At 48.4% G+C, this 24,258-nt stretch overlaps 1 protein-coding gene across 2 annotated transcripts in view; it reads right to left on the bottom strand.

Moving 5' to 3' along the window:
- RANBP1 (RAN binding protein 1) overlaps window positions 1-24,258 on the bottom strand; it is a 64,775-nt gene that overhangs the window by 37,827 nt on the left and 2,690 nt on the right. For both annotated transcript variants that reach the window (XM_077293381.1, XM_077293382.1), the window contains exons 2-3: window positions 12,853-12,989; window positions 11,821-11,978 (exon numbers count right to left, since the gene is read on the bottom strand). In XM_077293381.1, the coding sequence (XP_077149496.1) occupies window positions 11,821-11,978; window positions 12,853-12,989 (295 nt within the window). The remainder of the gene's footprint in view (window positions 1-11,820; window positions 11,979-12,852; window positions 12,990-24,258) is intronic.

Consider the following 24,258-nt stretch of genomic DNA (forward strand, 5'->3'; position numbering starts at 1 on the left):
ATGTGATAGGCTAGAACCACATGTGAAGACTCCCTGCGAGGAAGTCCATATTTGCAGTTTTGTTGCAATAAGTTGGAAAAATACTAGTTCAGCAAACGAGAGAAAACGTGACCTGGTCAGTGCGGATCTCCCAGGATCACTGGGGCCCTTCCTGCTTCCGAAAAGATCTCGGAATTAGTGAAAGAGGGGTGAAGGAAACTGGTACCATGGAAGAACCAGTGCATGCACTGCGCTGGCTTTTGGACCTGGAGGCCAAACCATGAACTTACAGTACATTGGCGTTCAGTCTGGATGCCATCTGACCTACATCTGGAGTGCTCCAGAGAAGACGGATCTGATGGAAGACTTCCGGGTGAAGTTCCCACTCACATGAGGCGGGACCCTGACGGCGTCCGTCGCCCAGAGTTCTACACCTGAGATGTGTAGTGCTGAGATCACCAGATGATAGATCGTGGCCCAAAAGAGAATGTGAGGTACCTCGGCCATGACGCCTGACCGTGGGTACCTGCTAGATGATTGACGTATGGCACAGACGTGGGACTGTCCGATTGAATCGGATGGGGTGACCCGCCAGAAGGCAGTGGACCTGCTGTAGAACTAGCTGTACCGTTTGGATCCCCAGAACAATGATCAGGAGGAGAGGACTGGCATCGGTAGTCACTAGTAACTGGGATAAAGGATCTTCTCTGGATAAGGAAGGAGCTCAGAGACTACTCTCTGAAAGCCTGATTGACCTGCAGAAAACGAGAGGAGCGAAGGAAACTTCCATTGTCGTCACCAATTTTCCTCAGAACACACCTAGCAAATCGAATGGAATGAGGGGGATGAGTGAACAAGTGCGCAAGCTCCCTGTTGAAGGGCCACGGCCTTGTCTCAAGAGAGAATCACCAAAACTTCTGGAAGTTTCCAGGATCATCGTCAAAAAGGATATCTGCTGGGCTGAAAATGAGGAAAAAAACCTGTCTAAGTTTAGCTGCCAGCCCAGGAGAGAGAGGGTATCACAAGAGATATAGACGACTCAGTGCCGGGCTGAAGGAGCGGCTAGAAAGTCAACCAGGTAGGGCAGAACGACCACGCCTTTAGGGTGCAAGAGGAACATGAAAGCCCCAAAACCCTTGCGAACACTTTGGGTGCGGTAGCAAAGCCGAAGGACAAGGTCGTGATTTGAAAATGCTGTTCGCGAAAGGGAAAGCGAAGGAATTTTGAAGAGGAAAAAACATAGGAATGTGAAGGTAAGCATCCCGAATGTCGGTGGATGCCAGAAACTCCCCCTTTTTCCGTTGAAGTAATGGCTGAGCGGGGGAACTCCATCCGAAGAAGGGGGAGCTTGTCAAGCTTGGTAAAAGTTTGAGGTTCAGGGTCGGTCTTACTTTTCAGTCCCCATTTTGAAACCAAGCTCCCTTAGATCTAGACCATCCTGGACAACTGATCTACTGCTGGTCTATAGCAAGTCAAAATAGTTAAAGGTCTCTGACCAAGAGACCATTGCTCTAGCAACACATGCGGCAGCTACGGGAGGGTAGAGCGCTTAACTGGAGGCCGCAAAACGGAACAAACTAGATTTGCTATCTGACAGTCTGTTGTATTTTTAATTGATGATCCATCGAGTAGGGATACTGGTAGGTATACCACAGGAGATTCTACCTGGTTAATATGCCAAGTGGCAGAATGCGCGGCTGCATGCAGAAGGAGGAAAAACCGTCTCTTACTATCGCCGCTCTCTTTTGACTGTGCGGAGTTAAAATGATGAACCCTCGATCCACCATCCTCTTAACAGGGAAGTGGAAAGGGATCGTCCTCCTTCTTGCATCATCTGCTAAATAGTGGAGAGGCAGAGGGGGTGTTCGGACATCAAAAAAAAAAAAAAAAAAAAAAAGAAGCCTCTGAACATCCACTGAATTAAGGTCCCTGGGTGGACAGGGCTGGTTGTTCGGCGTTCGGCCTGGCTGTAGAAGAGGATACATGGAGTCGACACTCCATGTGCCCGTCTATTGCAGGTGTGGGGAGATCGGTGTCCTTTAAAAGGACCTGTCGCCCTTAAGAATCGGACCAGGCATGGCATCTCACGTCTTAGGGAGGGAGCACCCCACGTGTTTGCATATTGGCTGAATAAAGGGATACAGCGCTTGCAGAGGTTTGGATCGCTTATCCGGACGCTCCCTGTCCGGGTGAATGGCAGATGCTCTGCGAGGGAGTTTAGTTTCCTCATGAGGGACACTGCGTGATCTAGAGTAGAACTGAAGTCCTCATCAATCTACAGATTGGTTAATGATATAAAAAGGCAAATCCATCCTTTTCTGAAGTTCTGGTGAGTCCAGAACCAAGGCAATATCTGATCCATATTCAGAGACTTGTTCTCAGCAAATCATTGGTGAGGGATCAGGAAATGAAACTTCCGTTTTCTAGGCGCGTGTACGTTTCTAGACACCTGTACGTCTCTAAAATACTTGCGGCTCCTGCTAGCCGACGGCTTTAAGACCAGGTAATACTGGTCATGCGCCTTTAAGACCGGGGAATAATACTGGTCATGCGCCTTTAAGACCGGGGAATAATACTGGTCATGCGCCTTTAAGACCAGGTAATACTGGTCATGCGCCTTTAAGACCAGGTAATACTGGTCATGCGCCTTTAAGACCAGGTAATACTGGTCATGCGCCTTTAAGACCAGGTAATACTGGTCATGCGCCTTTAAGACCAGGTAATACTGGTCATGTGGCAGGAAATACTGGTCATGTTAAGTACAGGGGGGAAGATGCAGGGGAAGAGTGCAGTACTTCCTTACCCGGATGCAGAGTCGTTGTGCCCCTTTAATACAAAACCATCGACCCTGTGTGTGCGCGCAGGCAGGAAGGACCAAGATGGCCACCGGGAGTGGCAGGGCCACAGATGTGATGTGGGCGGAGCCCCGTGACTTCCATGAATAGGCCCAAGCCGAGGCCTAAATTTCTGCAGCCGGCGTGAGCAATACCAGTGTTGCCGAGGGAAGTGATTGCTCCAGTGCCAGGGAAGAAGCGCCAGAAAAGGTGGGCGGAGCCACTTTAGCGCGCCATAGTACGGGCGCGGCTTCCGGCCTACACATCGGCCGAAGCCGGGGGCTAAATTTTTGCAGCCGGGCGGAGCGTTACCTCAGGGAGGTGGGCCACAGGGAGGCTGAGGCTGCCTGTCAGCATGTGAATATCCTGCTGCAGAGGCCCATCGCTGACTGGATCCACTCACCATCGGTGCACGTCCTGGCATGGAGCAGCCGCGATGACTGGGTTTCAGCGCCGAGGAAAGCACACGCACTCTACTGTTCTGCTGCAGGTGCAGGGATAGAGGGATAAACCTCAATCCACCATCCCTTTGTTAGGGAGGTGGAGAGGAACTGTCCACCTTGTGTCATCCGCTTTATCAGTGGTGGGACAGTGGGGGCTGCTCAGACGCCATAGAGAGTGGCCTCTGTACATCCACGGAGTTCAGTCCCCGGGTGGACAGGGCCAGTTATCCGGCATTAGGCCTGGCTCATGGAGAGGATACATGGAGGCGACACTCCATGTGGTCGCCTGCTGCTGGTGTGGGGAGATCGGGACTCGAAGGAACCGTCACCCCTGAAGTGAACTCAGGCATGGCTTCCCACATCGCAGGAAAGGGTACGGGGAGGTATACTCTCCGTGCTCGCCTGTTCATGATTCGGGGGAGATCGGAACCTTGAAAGGATCCGTCGCCCCTTCACTCCGTTAATGAAAAAATAAAAATTTACAGAAAAGTAAAAAATAAAATTTAAACGTTGGGGTCTGAAACAGACCCAAGTGCCTCCTACAGACACTAAGCAAGAACTGGTTAGCTGAGAGCCAGCAGGAGGGTGTATACTGCAGGGGAGGAGATCACTTTTTTTTTAAGTGTCAGCCTCCTAGTGGCAGCAGCATACACCACGGTCTGTGTCCCCCAATGAGGCGAAGGAGAAAACACAACACAAGTTTTAGTTTGAGTTCAGGCATGAGTTTGAAAAGAAAAACCATATGTCTCAGGAAGGAAAAAAAAAAAAAAAAAAAATAGAGAGTTTTCAGCCATATTGTCAGACAAAAAAAATATAAATAAAAACTCCACATATGATATCAGTATTTAAACATCAAAACACATCTTCCAACGAGGATTGCAACACATCCAAAAATTTCATGCAAAATGGATGATCTGTTTTGGAAGGTTTTTTTTTGTGCACTTGTAGATTTGAAATGATGCGTTCTGAAAACCCAATAAGACTAGTCCATGCTGTGATATTCTGTTTTATTTTAACACACACGGACACTCATCCTGAGAAAAGGAGATTTTTGTTTACTTACCGTAAAATCTTTTTCTCCGAGCCACTCATTGGGGGACACAGGACCATGGGTGTTATGCTGCTGCCACTAGGAGGACACTAAGTAGACAGAAAGATTAACTCCTCCTCTGCAGTATACACCCCTTCACTGGATACAATTTCAACCAGTTCGGTAGTAAAGCAGTAGGAGCATGAACAAACACAACTATGTCAAAACCAAAGAAGTAACAACAAGCCAAAACAGGCTAACAGGGTGGGTGCTGTGTCCCCCAATGAGTGGCTCGGAGAAAAAGATTTTACGGTAAGTAAACAAAAATCTCCTTTTCTCCTACGCCTCATTGGGGGACACAGGACCATGGGACGTACAAAAGCAGTCCCTGGGTGGGGAACAATATGCTAATACCCCATGTACCACTGGCTTACGGCTTAAGGAACTGCCGCTTGCAGAATGCGCCTGCCAAGGGCGGCGTCTGCAGAAGAGATAGAATGAATGTGGTAATGCTTGGTAAAAGTGTGCAAACTGGACCACGTCGCAGCCTTGCAGACCTGCTGTGCTGACGCCTGGTGCCGAATGGCCCACGAGGCGCCTACCGACCGAGTAGAATGAGCCTTGATCCCAGCTGGGATAGGAACACCTTTGACACGATAGGATTCTTGAATGGCTGATCGAATCCATTTTGCCAGAGTGGCTTTTGAAGCAGGGGAACCCTTCCTGGGCCCCTCTGGAAGTACGAACAGGACGTCTGACGTGCAGAAGGGAGCCGTCCTTGAGACGTACCGACGAAGAGCCCTCACCACATCAAGGGTGTGTAGAGCCTTTTCGATGCGATGGACCGGTGCCGGACAGAACGAAGGCAGAACAATTTCCTCATTGAGGTGGAAAGAGGAGACGACCTTGGGCAAAAAGGTGGGAGAGGTCCTCAAGACCGCCTTGTCCGGATGAAAAATTAGAAAGGGAGGGCGGCAGGAGAGCGCAGCCAACTCCGAGACCCTTCTGATGGACGTGACAGCTACTAGGAAGACTACCTTCCAAGAAAGAAAGGTCAAGGCAACGTCCTGTAGCGGTTCGAAGGGAGTCTCCTGAAGAGCTCCGAGAACTAAGTTGAGATCCCACGGATCCAAGGGTGACCTGTAGGGAGGCGCCACACGGGAAACTCCCTGGAAGAAAGTTTTCACCGGCAACCTATCGGCAATCTTCCGCTGGAAAAGGACCAACAATGCCGAAACCTGACCCTTTAGGGAGCTAAGGGCAAGTCCCGACTCTAGTCCGGACTGAAGAAATTCCAGTATGGAAGGAATAGAAAATACTAGAGGAGATCGTCCCTGTGCATCGCACCATGAGAAAAAAAAAATTCGCCAGGTACGGTGGTAACTACGCATGGAAATAGGTTTCCTAGCTCTGATCATGGTGGAGGACACCCTGGGAGAGAAACCCGCTTGGCCTAGAATCCAGGACTCAACGGCCAGGCCGTCAAAGACAGGGCCCTTGAGTTCTGGTGGTAAATCGGGCCCTGTGAAAGAAGATCCGCGCGATCTGGAAGACGCCAGGGGACGTCGGCTACCAGCTGAACCAGTTCGGCGTACCATGCCCGACGCGGCCAGTCTGGCGCGACGAGAATCACTGGTACCCCCTCTGCCCTGATCTTTTTGATGACCCTCGGTAGTAGGGGAAGAGGAGGAAAAATGTACAGGAGGCGGAATTGGCGCCAAGGCAGGACCAGGGCGTCTACTCCGAGGGCCCGTGGGTCGAGGAACCGAGCAAGGAACTGAGGAACCTTGTTGTTCATCCTGGAAGCCATGAGGTCCACATCCGGGGTCCCCCAGCGATGGCAAATCTGCTGGAAGACCTCCGGGTGGAGGGACCACTCTCCGGAGGCGATGCCCTGGCGGCTGAGGAAGTCCGCCGCCCAATTTTCCACACCTGGAATGTGGATCGCCGAGATGGGCGAATGATTCGACTCCGCCCAATGGAGGATGTGAGACACCTCGAGCATGGCCGTCCTGCTGCGAGTTCCGCCCTGACGGTTGATGTATGCCACGGCCGTGGCGTTGTCGGACTGGATTCTGACTGGAAGACCTGCCAGAAGTCGGTGGAAGTGGAACAATGCTAGCCTGATAGCTCGAATCTCGAGGATATTGATGGCAAGGCGAGACTCCTGAATGGACCACCGCCCCTGGGCTGTGTGATGGTTGAAGACCGCTCCCCAGCCTATGAGACTGGCATCGGTGGTCACCACCAGCCACCGTACTGGGAGAAACGACCTTCCCTGGGTTAGGGAGGACTTCAGCGTCCACCACCTGAGGGTCTTCCTGACCCGAGGGGACAGGATGAATCGGCGGTCGAGGGAGGACGGGCTGCCGTCCCAAGCCGACAGTAGCGCATGCTGCAGGGGACGGAGGTGAAACTGCGCAAATGGGACCGCTTCCATGGCCGCTACCATCTGCCCGAGAACTCGCATGCTGGCGCGAATGGAGTGGGATACTGGACGAGAAAGACGCTGGGCTCCCTGCTGCAAGGCCAAAGCCTTGTCTTGAGGGAGTATGACCAGACCGCGGGAAGTGTCCAGTATCATCCCCAGGAAGGAGATTTGTTGAGACGGAATTGGAAAAGATTTTTCGAAGTTTATCTTCCATCCCAGGCGAGAAAGAGTATCCACCGTGAGAACGACGGACTCTTCGCACGCTGGGTAGGAAGGACCCTTTATCAGCAGGTCGTCCAAGTACGGAATTACCACCACTCCCCTGGAATGAAGAATGGCCATGGCAGCCGCCATGACCTTCGTGAAAACTCTGGGAGCGGTGGCGAGACCGAAGGGCAAGGCCACAAATTGGAAGTGTTCCCCGCAAAAGGCGAAGCGAAGGAACTGCTGATGCGGAGGGAAGATAGGTATGTGCAGGTAGGCATCCTTGATGTCTATGGATGCCAGGAATTCTCCCTTTTCCATAGACGCGACCACAGAACGGAGGGATTCCATCCTGAAGTGTCGGATCCTTATGAATCTGTTTAGTAGCTTCAGGTCTAGGATCGGACGTAGTGATCCGTCCTTCTTTGGAACCACGAACAGTTTCGAATAGAAACCCTTGAATCTTGGTTCTAGGGGGACCGGAATGATGACTCCGTCCTTTTGTAGTGCCCGTATTGCCTGGAGAAACGCTGTGGCCTTTGACCTTTGAGGGCAAGACTGGAAGAAGCGTGTAGGGGGGGAGGAAAATTCTATTTTGTATCCGGTGGACACCAGTTCTCTGACCCACTCGTCGGAAACGACTGAGAGCCAGGCTTGACGGAACAAGAGCAGCCGTCCCGCCTACTTTGTTGGAGTCCACCGGATGATGCAAGGAGTCATTGGGCGGAGGATCCATGGGATGCGGATCCCTTAGACCCGGGAGGTTTAGGCCTGGGTCTCCAGTTACGACTAGGTCTGTAAGAGACCTGGGCGCCTCGGCCACCGCGCGAACCTCGTCCTGATGCGGGGGTAGAGGATGTAGAAGACCAGTTGGTATTGGACTGAAAAGGCCGAAATGGAGGTTGCTGCTGGTACCGAAAGGACCGGGTAGGCTTTTGCTGGGGGAGAAATTTTCTTTTCCCTCTGGTAGCATCCGAGATCATTTGATCCAATTTTTCTCCAAATAACCGACCGGCCTGGTAAGGCAGGGCTGTTAGAGAACGTTTAGAAGCCGAATCTGCCACAGGGCTCTCCTGATGGAAATTGCATTGGCGGCTGCCTGTGCAGAGCAATTGGCTGCGTCCATAGAGGCGTTGACTATGAAGTCTCCGGCCTGCGCTATCTGGCTAACCAGTATGCTGGCTTCTGTAAGTAAATCACTGGTGTTAGAAGAAAGAGTCTCGGTCCAAGAGGCCATAGCCTTAGCCACCCAAGAGGCGGCCAAGGATGGGAAGAGAGACGCTCCTGTGGCCTCGAAGGCGGAACGAGCCAGATAATCAATCTGGCGATCGGAGGGATTCTTAACGGAGGAACCGTCCGAAAGAGACAGGATGGTCTTGGACGCGAGGTGTGACACAGGAGGGTCCACCGAGGGAGACTGCAGCCAGTCTTTGACTAATTCCCGAGAAAAAGGGTATTTGGCCTCGATGGACTTTTGTCCTATGAAGCGCTTATCTGGGCGATCCCTATGTTTTTGTACAATCTCCTTAAAGTGAGGGTGAATGACAAAAACCTTTTTAACACGTTTAGATTTCTTGAAAGACACCACATGTTCGGGTTCCGATGCGGAGTCCTCAGTCACCTTCAGAGTCTGGTTTACCGCCTCAATGAGAGAGTCGAGAGACTCTTGGGAGGAAGGGGGGTCCTGAACGTAGGAAATGTCGGACTCATATTCAGAGTCATCCGAGTTTGGGGAAGGGGACCTGGAAGCAGAGCCTGCAGGTACTGAAGGGCCCGCTAGCTCATGGTCAGGGGATGAAACGTGAACACGTTTTCTGGAGCCCCGGGTAGAAAGTGACCGGTTACGCCCCCTGCTGGAAGAAGAATCCATACCGTCGTCTGAATCCTCCACGGTCCAACCTGGAGGGGGGCCCCGGAGGGAGTTAATTGCCCTGGTTAGGGAAGCCACAGATCGTGACAGAGAGGTTGCCCACTCAGGGGGGCTAGGCTCTACCAGGTCGACGGCTGCGGCATCGGCGACGGTACCGGCAAGGGGCGGCTGCACAGAGGGCGAGACGCAATCTGCACACAAGGGGCTAGTGTGGGCTCGGGGCAGGGCCGCATTGCAAGTGGCACATACAGTGAAAAACACTGTGTGCTTCTTGTTACCCTTTTTTGTCTCCTTGGATTGAGACATAGTGCTTTAGGGACAGAGCGGGCAGTATACGCAGGGAAGGGGTTAAGCTTTCTTGAAACAGCTTACCCACGGTCCTGTCTGTGTCCCCAGAGAGAGATATGGCGGTTCTTTGTCCAGGAGTTCTCCTTGGAGCGCTGTAGAAGCGTGGACTCCGTGCAGGGAGAGAGGAAATATGGCCCCCGAGATTTGGAGGGCACCTCTCGTCCCAGACGAGAAGCGCCGATGTAGGGGGCGGAGCTACGGCCGAGGGAGGAGATATTTCCCACTGCGGCCTACTCCGGCTGAAGAAGCCGGGGACTAAATTTTTGGGGGCCTGCCGACGATGTGCGGCGACGGCCGCGACGGAGCGCCGCCGAGCACCACCGACCCCCAGTCGGCGGTGCCTCTCCCTGGGGACCCGGACCGCATCGCTGCCGCTAAGGTGGAGCAGGGGAGAGTCCCCTGAAGGTACTTACAGCCGCCATTGTCCCGGTTCTCACAGGTCTGCAGGCGCTTCTGTGAGAATGCGAACTCAATCCATGTACCCTGGATGGGAATGGAGAGGCCCCTGATGCATCACGCTGCTGTAGCAGAAGGGGGCTGCGGCACAACATCCCCTCCGGACTGCATTCTTCTCCAGATTACATTGCTGTAATGCAGGGTCCTGGAGGGGGTTGGGGGAAATCGGGACCAAATAGGAACCGTTGCCCTGGCGCAAACTTTTCGTGCGCCATACGTCGCAGGAGAGGGACGGGGAGGTATACTCGCCGTGCTCGCCTGTTGTTGGTTCGGGGGAGAGCGGACCCTATGAAAAAAAGGACCCGTCGCCCCCTTCACTCCGTTAACTAAAAAATTAAAAATTTACATAAAATTAAAAAATCAAAAATTAAATTAAAGTTGGGGTCTGGGAAAAAAGACCCAAGTGCCTCCTAAGACACTAAGCAAGAACTGGTTGAAATTGTATCCAGTGAAGGGGTGTATACTGCAGAGGAGGAGTTAATCTTTCTGTCTACTTCGTGTCCTCCTAGTGGCAGCAGCATAACACCCATGGTCCTGTGTCCCCCAATGAGGCGTAGGAGAAAAAGAAAATCTAAATAGACATATCAAAAAAGAATGGTGTGTATGCGATCCAAGTTTAAAATATGCTCATCTTAACCTGGCCTTAGTCTGAGAGGTTTCCTTCATATATTCATGTTCAGACGCCTTACATGTAGTTTGTTACCTGCTCCTTGTTTCAGGCTGTTCATGTGGGTGTGCTCTGCTAGTACTACATGCTGGATAGGAGGTCTGTGTATCCATGTACTAGCAAACCTGCATTTCTAGAGTAATTTCCGCACCCGAAACCGAGGATAGGGTAATCACCAGTCTCTCCCTTGTGTCGCTCCTTTCTACTGTCCAGCAATATGTCCTCTCTAACTAGTATGCCTTCCTCCCACTTCACACTCCAATTTTCAGTGTAGTTTGGAGCAGAGACAGCAAGTTGCATTGCACTGTTGGGATTCATGTCAGAAGCAGGACAACAAGGTATGCACAAGTAGTTGCATCACCTACAGCAGCAAGACTTAGCCCATTAAGAATTGTACTTAGGAAGTAAACACTTAAAAGTATATGTACAAAAGATATTCATAGCCAGTAGGAAACCAATACCTACTGTATTTTTCAGACTATAAAAAAAAACGCACCCCAAATTTTCAGAAGGAAAATAGGGAAAAAAAATTAATGTGTCAAACGGGGGTCCATCTTACAGTCCAAATTCAGCTTACCGGTGGAGGGATGATCGGCAGCGCTAGTGGAGCGGGGTCACAGGAGGTGTTTGGTGGTCCGGCAATTATCTGACTCCCATCCCAGGCTGGTGCAGCAGGTTTGGCGGTGCAGGGGCTCCATCAATATTTTGTGAAAGCCCAGAGCCCACGCACATGCATTGCTGCAATGAGGTGGCCTCCGGGAAATCCCATTCCCAGGCTACTTCGGCGGTGCTGGGGCTCCACCAACATTTTGTAAAAGCAGGGAGGCCCCACACTTCCATTGCTGCAATGTGGTGGCCTCCGGGAAAATGGCCGCCGGAGGAGGCCCATGCACAGATTGAAATCTTGCTACAGAGATCTCAATCTGCGCATGGTTTTCCCGCAGGCTACCACATTGCAGCAATGGATGGGCGGGGGGGGGAAGGGGGGTGTCTCCGGGATTCCACAAAATATTGGCGGAACCCCCACACCACCGAGCCAGCCAGGCATGGGAGTCAGATTATTGCCCTGCATTGGCAGAATCGCCTGACTCCTGGTAAGTACATTCAGACTAAGACGCACCCTCATTTTCTCTCCGGTGTCCAGCTCAGTTCTTGTGCTCTTTTCAACAACATCGTAAATGAGACCTGCTGGCTCACTATGCGGGAGATAGAAGTTTACATGGTAAAAGCCACTTAAGAGTCACACAGAGCGACCCGGAGTGTCTGCAGAGGGGTGACTTCATTCAGAAGACCAGAAATGGACACCGCTACAGTGACAGCAAGTATTGATTTTCTTTTCACTACTCTCTAATCTGTTAGGGCCCACTTTTCTAACAGTGGAAACCCCTGTAATTTTTTTAAACCCACAGCATGTTCTGACAAGTTTTATTCTGGATTTTATGCAGTCGCCCGATTGCCAATAAACTGAAATCTACAAATAACTAGAATTTACCTCTGCAGCATTGAATACTGAAACTTTTTTTTCCCAATATATTTAAAAACAGTGATCATCACCTACCATAATGATTAGCACAGATTTTCAGTGTCTTATCTCTCCTCATCAAAAGGCGGATTGTTCCCTTCTCCTTGTGTTTAAGTAGTTTAACATCACCAGTGCCTCGTTCTTTCCACTCAGGGGGGTCATTTTCAGAAGCAAATCTGAACAACTTTGCTCTCCTGCAGAAAGATAAATTGAAAAATGCTTGGAATACTTAAATGCAAGAACACAAAACATAATATATTACTTACAAGTGATATGACGCTAAAAACTGCCTGTTATACAGTAGGTCTTCAAAACATTCCCAAAAGAAACATGCAATCAAATTGAAAGCTAGTTAGAGGTATTTGGAATTTCATTAAAGGGAACCTCTCACCTGCAGGGCAGTCTGGTCCGATGGGAGGCGCCAGACCTGCGACACCAATCATCTTGCGATGCCGCCCTCCTGCTTGCTTCACAGGCTACCCAGCATCGCGCTCCTGCGCAGGCGTACTTATCTGCCCTGTTGAGGGCAGAGTAAAGTACTGCAGTGCGCAGGGCCTCTCTGACCTTTCCCGTCACCTGTGCATTGCAGTACTTACTCAACAGGGCAGATAAGTACGCCTGTGCAGGAGCACGATGTTGGGGAGCCATGAAGCAACAGGAGGGCGGAGACCAAAAGAAGATGGGAGGCACCAGACTGGTCGGCGAGTTTAATGAAACTTTTTTTTTTTTAATCTTTCAGGTCAGATCGGGGGCTTATCTACAGAATTATAGAATGCTGTAGATAAGCCCTGAAAGTCTGTGGCCGTATCTTATATCAGCCAAACATGGTGACAGGTTCGCCTTATAAAAAAAAAAAGGGGGGAGAGAGGGTGTAATACATTAGCAGGGAAAAGAAGACAATACCTTTCTTTTTGGAAAATATAGAATGAAAGCAATGGTTGCAGCAGAAAAAGTTATGTGAAGATGCTAGAAACTGGCTTGAATTTTGTTCTACATTTGCTACTGAAGCTTACCAGAGGCACCATCACCCATGATTAGGGAAGAGTCTACAACTAAATATCTACGTACATTTTAAATAGCTCTTCTTCATCTTCTTCAAGTGTCTTAATCTCTTGCTCTGGCAATGAAACAATTGGTTCGAAGTGAGGATCGTGATTGACTTCATCTGTGTTGTCAACAGAAGTTTCATGCTCTTCTTTGGGGTCCTGAAACAACAGAACTGTCATGAAAAGGAACCTATACTCCGATGTGTAAACAGCTTGGAATACAGAAGCAGCTAAGCAGAATTATAGATATGTTTGCGTGGAAAGATTCAGTTTAACTTTTATTCTATTGAAATCCCCTGGTGTTTGCATTCATGAGTCCAATGGGTGGTCCTACTCAGTGATTGACAGCCATCTATGCATATGCAGTCAGTCATACAGGAAAACTTAATCTCAAAATAGGACCGCCTGCAGGACACGTCTCCAAACACAAGGGATTACAATGAATAAATACAAGGTTTACTAAGACTATTGACAAAAAGGGAAAAAAAAAAAAGTGCTCAATCAATCTGATCAGCTCCTCCTGCTCCTTAACATCCCACCTGCAGATCAGATACCATTTTCAACATGACAAACTCCCTTCAAGTGGCCATCTTTGACAAATAGAGACTACTACATTTAAGGAAATCTACTGACATAAATGTGATGCCCTTATCAGACAGAAGTACATTTAAATAAAGGGCATTTCCATATAGCAGCAAGTGTCAATGACCGACCCTGCTTCTGTCAAGTTAGAAAAATCCCATTCGGCTGTTATTTTGCCCCAGATTTTTTTTAAGAGCTAGTTATACAGCAAATTCTGAAAAACAAGACTGTACATCATGGTGGATCTGCCATTCAGAAGCTCAGGGAGGCCGGTATCTCCTGCAGGATTTTCAGCTATGTTGCCTTGCCCAGCTAGAAAATATATAACATTTTATGACAAACACGACAACGTTGTTAGCAGATACAAAAGATCACATTTTACATCACTTCACTGTAAGGCTTCTTTCTCACTTCCGTCGGTACGGGGCCGTCACAGGCGCAACGTACCGACGGACAGTGGTGATTTTCTGCACAACGTGGGCAGCAGTGTTTCAACGCGTCCGCTGCCCATAGTAAACTCCCAGGGAGGAGGGGATGGAGTTACGCCCGGGCATGCGCAGTTTAAAATGCAGGACACGACGTACAAAAAACGTTCCCTTGAATGTTTTTTCACTATGACGGTCCGCCAAATACCGAAGCATCCAGTGCACGACGGACGCGACGTGTGGCCATACGTCGTGATCCATCGGCAATACAAGTCTATGGGAAAAAAAGGCATCCTGCAGGCACATTTGCAGGATGCGTTTTTCCCCAAAACGACGCATTGTGACGGATCTAAAACGACAGAAGTGTGAAAGTAGCCTAAGACACAACTCTTGTTCTGTTAATGGAGCTGTGTAAGGATGTGGTTTTTTTTTTTGTGTACGCTTACATTGGTTCCAATTTCAGTTACATAAAACTTTTTCCATCACTTAATTTTAATTGGGGGGGGGGGGGGGGGGGGGGAGATAGGAAGTGGGCACCAATCTGGCATTTTATGTCTGTTTCCTGCATGGAATAGAAGTGTGATAAATGTATGGTTTGGATCATTATGGACTATACAAGATATGTGCGAGTTTTTCAATTAAAATAAAGTTTGCAAGCACCAAAAAAAAAAAAAAAGTTTTCCTATTTCTTTTTTATTTTTAAATTGTAGAACGCCCACATACATAATGCACCTAGATTGCCAAGACACCTCACATTTGTGTTTTCAAAGTGATGAACTTAATAGTGGAGACTGCAGCATCTGAAGTTCCTTTAATCCAGTCATTAGAAGAAAGACTCTGCTGTATAAAGTCTGCCATTACAACTGGCATGAGACACCCATGCACTCTTTAGCCCAGCATGTGCTGTAGCCTAGGGCCCCTACAAAAGTAGTATATTACTGTTAAAGGGAACCTGTCACCCCGTTTTTTCCGTATGAGATAAAAATACTGTTAAATAGGGCCTGAGCTGTGCATTACAATAGTGTATTTTGTGGACCCCGATTCCCCACCTATGCTGCCTTAATACGTTACCAAAGTAGCCGTTTTCGCCTGTCAATCAGGCTGGTCTGGTCAGATGGGCGTGGTGTCTTCCCCCAGATCTTGCTTAGTTTTCCGTTGGTGGCGTAGTGGTGTGCGCATGCCCAAGTCCAGAATCCACTGCACAGTGGAGGGAAAAGAGCGCGATCTGCGCTATTCCCCTGATGATCGGTGGGGGCGGCCATCTTCCTGTGCGCAGATCGAGCGCTCTGCTGCCCGGGGCTTCAGGAAAATGGCCGCGGGATGCCGCGCGTGCGCAGATGGAGATCGCGGCGGCCATTTTCCTGAAGCAGAGATGCGGCATCCCGCGGCCATTTTCCTGAAGCCCCGGGCAGCAGAGCGCTCGATCTGCGCATGCGCGGCCACAGGAAGATAGCCGCCCCCACGGATCACCAGGGGAATTACGCAGATCGCGCTCTTTTCCCTCCCCTGTGCAGTGGATTCTGGACTTGGGCATGCGCACACCACTACGCCACCAACGGAAAACTAAGCAAGATCTGGGGGAAGACACCACGCCCATCTGACCAGACCAGCCCAGCCTGATTGACAGGTGAAAACGTCTACTTTGGTAACGTATTTCGGCAGCATAGGTGGGGAATCGGTGTCCACAAAATACACTATTGTAATGCACAGCTCAGGCCCTATTTAACCCCTTCATGACCCAGCCTATTTTGGCCTTAATGACCTTGCCGTTTTTTGCATTTCTGACCAGTGTCCCTTTATGAGGTAATAACTCAGGAACGCTTCAACGGATCCTAGCGATTCTGAGATTGTTTTTTCGTGACATATTGGGCTTCATGTTAGTGGTAAATTTAGGTCGATAATTTCTGAGTTTATTTGTGAGAAAAAAAAAACGGAAATTTTGCGAAAATTTTGCAATTTTCACATTTTGAATTTTTATTCTGTTAAACCAGAGAGTTATGTGACACAAAATAGTTAATAAATAACGTTTCCCACATGTCTACTTTACATCAGCACAATTTTGGAAACAAATTTTTTTTTTGCTAGGAAGTTATAAGGGTTAAAATTTGACCAGTGATTTCTCATTTTTACAACAAAATTTACAAAACCATTTTTTTTAGGGACCACCTCACATTTGAAGTCATTTTGAGGGTTCTATATGGCTGAAAATACCCAAAAGTGACACCATTCTAAAAACTGCACCCCTCAAGGTGCTCAAAACCACATTCAAGAAGTTTATTAACCCTTCAGGTGTTTCACAGCAGCAGAAGCAACATGGAAGTAAAAAATGAACATTTAACTTTTTAGTCACAAAAATGATCTTTTAGCAACAATTTTTTTATTTTCCCAAGGGTAAAAGGAGAAACTGGACCACGGACGTTGTTGTCCAAATTGTCCTGAGTACGCTGATACCTTATATGTGGGGGTAAACCACTGTTTGGGCGCACGGCAGGGCTCGGAAGGGAAGGAGCGCCATTTGACTTTTTGAATGAAAAATTGGCTCCAATCTTTAGCGGACACCATGTCGCGTTTGGAGAGCCCCCGTGTGCCTCAACATTGGAGCTCCCCCACAAGTGACCCCATTTTGGAAACTAGACCCCCGAAGGAACTTATCTAGATGTGTGATGAGCACGTTCAACCCCCAAGTGCTTCACAGAAGTTTATAACGCAGAGCCGTGAAAATAAAAAATAATTGTTCTTTCCTCAAAAAAGATGTTTTAGCAAGCAATTTTTTATTTTCACAAGGGTAACAGGAGAAATTGGTCCCCAATATTTGTTGCCCAGTTTGTTGTGAGTGTGCTGGTACCCCATATGTGGGGGTAAACCACTGTTTGGGCACACGTCAGGGCTCGGAAGGGAAGTAGTGACATTTGAAATGCAGACTTTGATGGAATGATCTGCGGGCGTCACATTGCATTTGCAGAGCCCCTGATGTGCCTAAAAAGTAGAAACACCCCGCAAGTGACCCCATTTTGGAAACTAGACCCCCGAAGGAACTTATCTAGATGTGTGATGAGCACGTTCAACCCCCAAGTGCTTCACAGAAGTTTATAACGCAGAGCCGTGAAAATAAAAAATAATTGTTCTTTCCTCAAAAATTGTTTTAGCAAGTAATTTTTTATTTTTGCAAGGGTAACAGGAGAAATTGGACCCCAACAGTTGTTGCCCAGTTTGTCCTGAGTACGCTGGTACCCCAAATGTGGGGGTAAACCACTGTTTGGGCGCACGTCGGGTCTTGGAAGGGAGGGAGCACCATTTGACTTATTGAACGCAAGATTGGCTGGAATCAATGGTGGCGCCATGTTGCGTTTGGAGACCCCTGATGTGCCTAAACAGTGGAAACCCCTCAATTCTAACTTCAACACTAACCCCAACACACCCCTAATCCTAATCCCAACTGTAGCCATAACCCTAATCACAACCCTAACCCCAACACACCCCTAACCACAACCCTAACCGCAACACACCCGTAACCCTAATTCCAACCCTAATCCTAATCCCAACCCTAACCACAACTGTAACCCCAACGCACCCCTAACCCTATCCGTAACCCTAACCACAAGCCTAATCTTAGGCTACGTTCACATTTGCGGTCAGCGCCGCAGCGTCGGGCGCCGCAGCGGCGCCGCATGCGTCATGCGCCCCTATATTTAACATGGGGGCGCATGGACATGCGTTGTGCTGCGTTTTGCGCCGCATGGCCGCAAGCGTTGGACGCAAGAAACGCTTCAAGTTGCATTTTTTTTTGCGTCCAACTTGCGTCCAAAAACGACGCATGCGGCGCAAAACGCAGCGTTTTAGCGTGCGTTTTCGTTTGCGTTGTGCGCTGCGGCGCCGACGCTGCGGCGCACAACGCAAATGTGAACGTAGCCTTAACCCTATTTCCAACCCTAGCCCTAATTCCAACCCTAACTCTAATTCCAACCCTAACCCTAAGGCTATGTGCCCACGTTGCGGATTCGTGTGAGATTTTTCCGCACGATTTTTGAAAAATCTGCAGGTAAAAGGCACTGCGTTTTAACTGCGGATTTACAGCAGATTTCCAGTGTTTTTTTGTGCGGATTTCACCTGCGGATTCCTATTGAGGAACAGGTGTAAAACGCTGCGGAATCCGAACAAAGAATTGACATGCTGCGGAAAATACAACGCAGCGTTTCTGCACGGAATTTTCCGCACCATGGGCACAGCGGATTTGGTTTTCCATAGGTGTACATGGTACTGTAAACCTGATGGAAAACTGCTACGAATTCGCAGCGGCCAATCCGCTGCAGATCCGCGGCCAATCTGCTGCAAGGGGGTCACTTCAGTATTTCCAGCCATGGCCGATGATATTGCAGCATCGGCCATGGCTGGATTGTAATATTTCACCAGTTTTTTAGGTGAAATATTACAAATCGCTCTGATTGGCAGTTTCACTTTCAACAGCCAATCAGAGCGATCGTAGCCACGGGGGGGGGGGGGGTGTGTGTGTGTGTGTGTGTGTGTGTGTGTGTGTGTGTGTGTGTGTGTGTGTGTGTGTGTGTGTGTGAAGCCACCCCCCCTGGGCTGAAGTACCACTCCCCCTGTCCCTGCAGAACGGGTGAAATCTGAGTTAACCCTTTCACCCGCTCTGCAGCGACGCGATCATTCCACGAACGGGGTGTCAGGTTCCCTTTAACTATTGCGCTATTGAAAGGCTGTAGGTTTATTTTTTTTTTACAGCACGACAAGAGCATAGTTACATAAACCTTTTGTGTGCTACTTGGAGGGAAAAACAAAATGATAACACTGAGCACTTATGAATCAGCGCTTTGTCAAAGCCTCAGTTGCTCATAACTGCCGCTCAATGCAGCACAGCCGGGGTCTAAACAGTCACCCACCAAATTGGCATATGAAGGTCTTTATGCATTTTAAAGAAGTTATCCACTACTATAACTTTTTTTTTTTTCATAAATCTCGCTATTATGTGCCACTGAAAACATCCACTGTGTATTTTAGCAATATTACCTTTTATCATGCTGTAGCAGCACATCTTTAGTGCTGGATCCAGCTCTCATGGGGTTAATCGACAACTTCCTTTCTCCTGACTTATTGCGCTCTAATACTACAAGTTCCATGATGCATTGCACTGGCTTCTAAGCCCGATCCTAGCACACCCACTCCAAAACACACCCAAACACCTCACTCCTCTATCTTCAAAAAAGATTGGTGATGTCATTTCTGTCCAACCTCTTTTACATTTGTCCAACCCACACTCCATTACACACAGATAGATAGATATGGGATGGATAGATACATACAGATATATCTATGTCTATTTTCATAGATATGTCCATATCCATGTTTCTAAACCCCTTCACCCTTGAAGCTTTTTTCGTTTATCGCTCCCCTTCTTTCCAGAGCCATAATTTTTTCGTCAATATGGTCATGTGGGGGCTTGTCTTTTGCGGGACAAGTTTTACTTTTGAACGACATCATTGGTTTTAGCATGTCGTGTAACAGAAAATGTGAAAAAAATTCATCAAAGTGCGTTGAAATTGCAAAAAAAGTGCAATCCCACTTGTTTTTTTGCTTGGCTTATTTGCTAGGTTCACTAAATGCTAAGGCTGTGTGCACACATTGAAGATTTGATTGCAGATCCGCAGCGTTTTTTGCCGCACAGAATTGCATCAAATCCGCAGTGTAGTGCACAACCAATGTAAGTCTATGGTAGCCTCAGACTTGTTGAGCACATGCTGCGTAAAAAGCCGCACCGAAACGCAGCTTTTTTTTCCTGCAGCATGTCACTTTTGTGCGGAACTGCAGCGTTTCTGCAGTTTTGCTGCGGATGTGGGTCCGAGAAACGCTGTAGTTCGGGAGGAGGGAAGTGTGTGGGCGGTGACTGTGTACGTGTATGTGTGCGGACTGTTCAGGTGTGTGCGGGCTGTTCGGGTGTGGGTGGGCAGGCATCATCCAATCTGCAGCTAATCCGGATGTAATCCGGACAGTGGACGCGCACCCTACACTATCTCCCCCGGAAGAAGGCTTGTGCGCCGTAACGCACGTAGGGGACGGTGGGCTTCACAGGGCTCCAGGCACTTGCAGGTAAATGTCATTTATGATTTATTCCAAATTCTGACACTTTTGCGGTTATAGACTTTGAGGTGGTTTACAGCCCCTTTACTGGTCGTATGTTCTGCTCTGAGGTGTGTGCCCATCTCTTGGGTCTGTGTACTTGAATCTCTTATCTTACACACTATGGAGGAATGTTATTGGATTTATACTATGTGTGCCTGCTAGTGCCTGGTTTCCCTGTGCTGTCTCACGTTCTGGCTATTCCCCTGTCACATCCCTTGTACTTTTTATGCGATTTTGTGTAATAAATAATAAAATTTTGTACTTTCTTACTTTTGGTTCTTTTTGGTGCGTTTTTTTTAGTTGGAGTATTACCCTACACTATCAATAGATATATCTATCCATAGATATATCTATAGATAGATCTATAGATGCATATATCTATATGTAGATCTATCTATCCATCTATCTATCTGTGTGTGTAATGGAATGTGGGTTGGACAAATGTAAAAGAGAATGCTGGACAAAAATGACATCACAAATCATTTTTTGTTCAATAATACCTCTATTTAGCTTTCAAAAACGCATACAAAAAAAAGCATTTAAAAACCGCGCAAAAACGCACCAAAAGCTGAATCAAAAACGCCCAAAAACTGCACCAAAAACTACATAAGGGTATGTGCACAAGTTGCGGATTCTCTGCGGATCAATGAGAAAAAAAAAAGCTGTGCGCACTTTGTGGAAACGCTACGGTTTAAAAGAAGTAGCATGTCACTTTTTTGTGAATCTGCAGCGTTTTTGTACCCATTCCATTATAGAAAACCGCAGGGGTAAAAACCGCAGCAAATCCGCAACAAAAACGCACAAAAACGTTGCAGAACCGCACAAAAAACGCAACAAATCCGCAGGTGCGTTTTCTGCCAGGAGAGGCAGAATCCGCACCAGAAAATCCTAAGCCTAATCCGCAACGTGTGCAAATAGCCGAAAAACCTGCATCAAAAACCGCATCAAAACACTGCAAAAACGCATCAAAACTGCACCAAAAGCTGAATCAAAAACTACATCAAAACGGCGCAAAAACCGCATCAAAACAGCCAAAGAACTGCATCAAAAAGGCATCAAAACTGCACCGAAAAACTGCATAAAAACCGCACCAAAGTGTTTGCATCATGCGCGCACATGCGTGCAAAAACATGCAAACGCATCAAAACTGCACCAAAAGCTGAATCAAAAACGCACAAAAAAAGCATCAAGATCGTGCAAAAAACGCACCAAAACTGCACCGCAAGCTGAATCAAACGCATCAAAACCACGCAAAAAACGCATCAAAACCGCCAAACAGCATCAAAACTGCACCAAAAACTGAAAAAAGCACAAAAACCGCACCAAGAACTGCATCAAAACCGTGCAAAAAAAAAAAAAAAAAGAGCACAAAAACGCATCAAAACTGCACCAAAAGATGAATCAAAAGCTGCACCAAAAACCGCATCAAAACCGTGCATAAAACGCACCAAAAACTGCATAAAAACCGCATCAAAACCGTGCAAAAAACACATCGAAACCGCACCAAAAGCTGAATTATAACAGTACCAAAAGATGAATCAAAACTGCACCAAAAAACACATCAAATTGTGCAAAGAATGCACCAAAAACTGCGTTTTTTTGCGCTGTTTTGATGTACTTTTTTGGTGCAGTTTTGATGCGTTTATGATTCAGGTTTTGGTGAGTTTTTTTTGCATGTATTTGATGCTGTTTTTGGTGCGATGAGCCCACCTCAAAGCGGGGGATACTGCCAGCTGATGTACTACTCTGTCAGCTGGCAGAAAGGGGTTAATGAACCATGTTTCAGTAAACAAAAAAAAACTGGCGTGGGCTCCTGCGCAATTTTCTGTGCCAGAGGGGGAAAGCCGACAGCCGGGGCCAATATTTGTAGCCTGGGAAGGGGTTAATACCCATGGCCCCTCCGAGGCTATGAATATCAGCCCGCAGCTGTCTGCGTAGCCTTTACTGGCTATTAAAATAGGGTGACCCCCCCCCCCCAAAAAAAAAAAAAAGAAGAAAGAAATGAAGTGGGGTCCCCCTATATTATATAGCCAGAAAGGCTGTGCAGACAGCTGCGGGCTGATATTCATAGCCTAGAATGGGGCCATGAATATTGCCCCCCCTTCCGGCTACAAATACCAGCCCACAGCCGGCCCAGTGTAAGATGCGCCAATTCCGGCACTTAGCCCCTCTCTTCCCACTCCCGAGTAGCGGTGGGATATGGGGTAATAAGGGGTTAATGTCACCTTGCTATTATAAGTTGACATTAAGACAGGTTAATAATGTAGAGGCGTCAATAAGACGCCTATCCATTATTAATCCTATAGTAGTGAAAGGGTTTAAGAAAAAAAAAATGAGACAGCCAGAAAAAAAGTATTTTAATATTCTTCATTTAACCATACTCGATCGCCTGCAAAAAAAATAAATAAATAAACCGTATACTCCCTGTCCGACGCAGTCCAATTAATAACGAGGGTCCCACGACGACCTCCTCTATAGAACAGTGACATCGGGTGATGTCACTGTCTATAGGACCTCCAGTGACACACTGACAGAAGACAATGGCTCCTGCAGTGTATCACTGAGGTTACCTTAGTTCACTGGTCTCACTTTATGGCATTGCTGCGTGGGAACTTTCTCACAGCAGTACCAGAAGTGAGACTAGGGACTATTTTCTCACAGAGGCGTAGGAATACATTGTGGAAGGATACCTTCCATCATCGTATTCCTGGAGAGCGGTCACATCAGCTGATGCTGCTGCTCTCCACGGGAGATCGTCGTGGGACACTCGTTTTAATTGGATTTCTGCGGATCAGGGAGTATAGTGTTTGTTATTTTAATATTTATTTTTTTTTACAGGTGACACTGGCTTCGGGGATCAAACTGAAAAGTGATGGTTAGTATGTACTGTATGTCCTGCATATATGTACTGTATGTGGCATGTTGTATGTCGCACGTTGCATGTCACACGTCATGTCTCATGGTGTATGTCTGTTGTATGCACTGTATATGTGTTTTTTTTTTACATTCAACACATTAGCCGGATGATGGGACTACTACTGTCCCATCATTGGCTAATGTGTCACTCACTGTCACTGTAGCAGGCAGAGCCCGATGGGACTTGTAGTCCCATCGGACGATGCCTGCACACAGACACACCAATGACTCCCCCGCCCGAAGCAGACCCCAGCACGGCCAGCGGACCCACCGCAGACCCCAGCACAGCCGCACCGTCTGCACATCCCGGCGCAGCCACGCAGACCCCCCCCGCACATCCCGGCGCAGCCGCACCACCCGCACATCCTGGTGCAGCCACGCAGACCCCCTCCCCTGGCCCATCCCTGCGTGCACATCCCTGCCTAGCCCCGCCCGCACATCCCAGCAGCCCCGCCCACAGCCAAGTCATTCTTGAGTGACTGCTGTCTGTGCAGGCTGGGTCACTCCTGATGACGTCACGTCAATTTCCAGAGTCTGGAAATTGATGTGACGTCGGTGGAAATTAGTAGCGGCTGCAGCATGTGGGTCACGTGACCCGGACTCCGCCGCCGGCATAGCGCCGCTCACAGGTGAAAATGTCAATGGAAGGTATTTACAAAATTCATTAGGGGCCCCGGGGGGATACATTGGGGGGGGTTAATTGAAAGTAATGGACAACCCCTTTAAGCCCCAATTCATGTGTATTATTAAGGTCCAGGATTGTTGAAGTGAACTCTGGTCGCAGGGTAACGCAGCATGTCACAGACACTACTACCATAGCAGGAATACTGGAACATGTTATCCATAGCAGCCCAGCAGATTTGAATAGACACTATAGACAAACATACACCAGCAGCTACACACACACACACACACACACACACACACACACACACACACACACACACACACACACACACACACACACACACACACACACGAGTCTCTTGTTGCCAATACCTCTAGTTACACCAATCAGTGTAAGGCTATGTGCACACGTAGGTTCGGGTCCCTGCGGGTTCTCCCGCAGCGGATTTGATAAATCTGCAGGGCAAAACCGCTGCAGTTATCCCTGCAGATTTATCACGTTTTGTCTTGCGGTTTCCGCTGCGGGCTTTGATTTTACTATTGATGCTGCATATGCAGCATCAATAGTAATGTTAAAAATAAAAAAAATGGTTATACTCACCCCCTCTGACGTCCCGATCTCCTCGGCGCTGCAGGCGGCGGTCCGTTTCCAAAGATGCTGTGCGAGAAGGACCTTCGTGACGTCACGGTCATGTGACCACGGCGTCATCACGGTCATGTGACCGCGACGTCACCGCAGGTCC

Source organism: Ranitomeya variabilis, chromosome 1 (genome assembly GCF_051348905.1).
Source record: "Ranitomeya variabilis isolate aRanVar5 chromosome 1, aRanVar5.hap1, whole genome shotgun sequence".
NCBI classification, from domain to species: Eukaryota; Metazoa; Chordata; class Amphibia; order Anura; family Dendrobatidae; genus Ranitomeya; species Ranitomeya variabilis.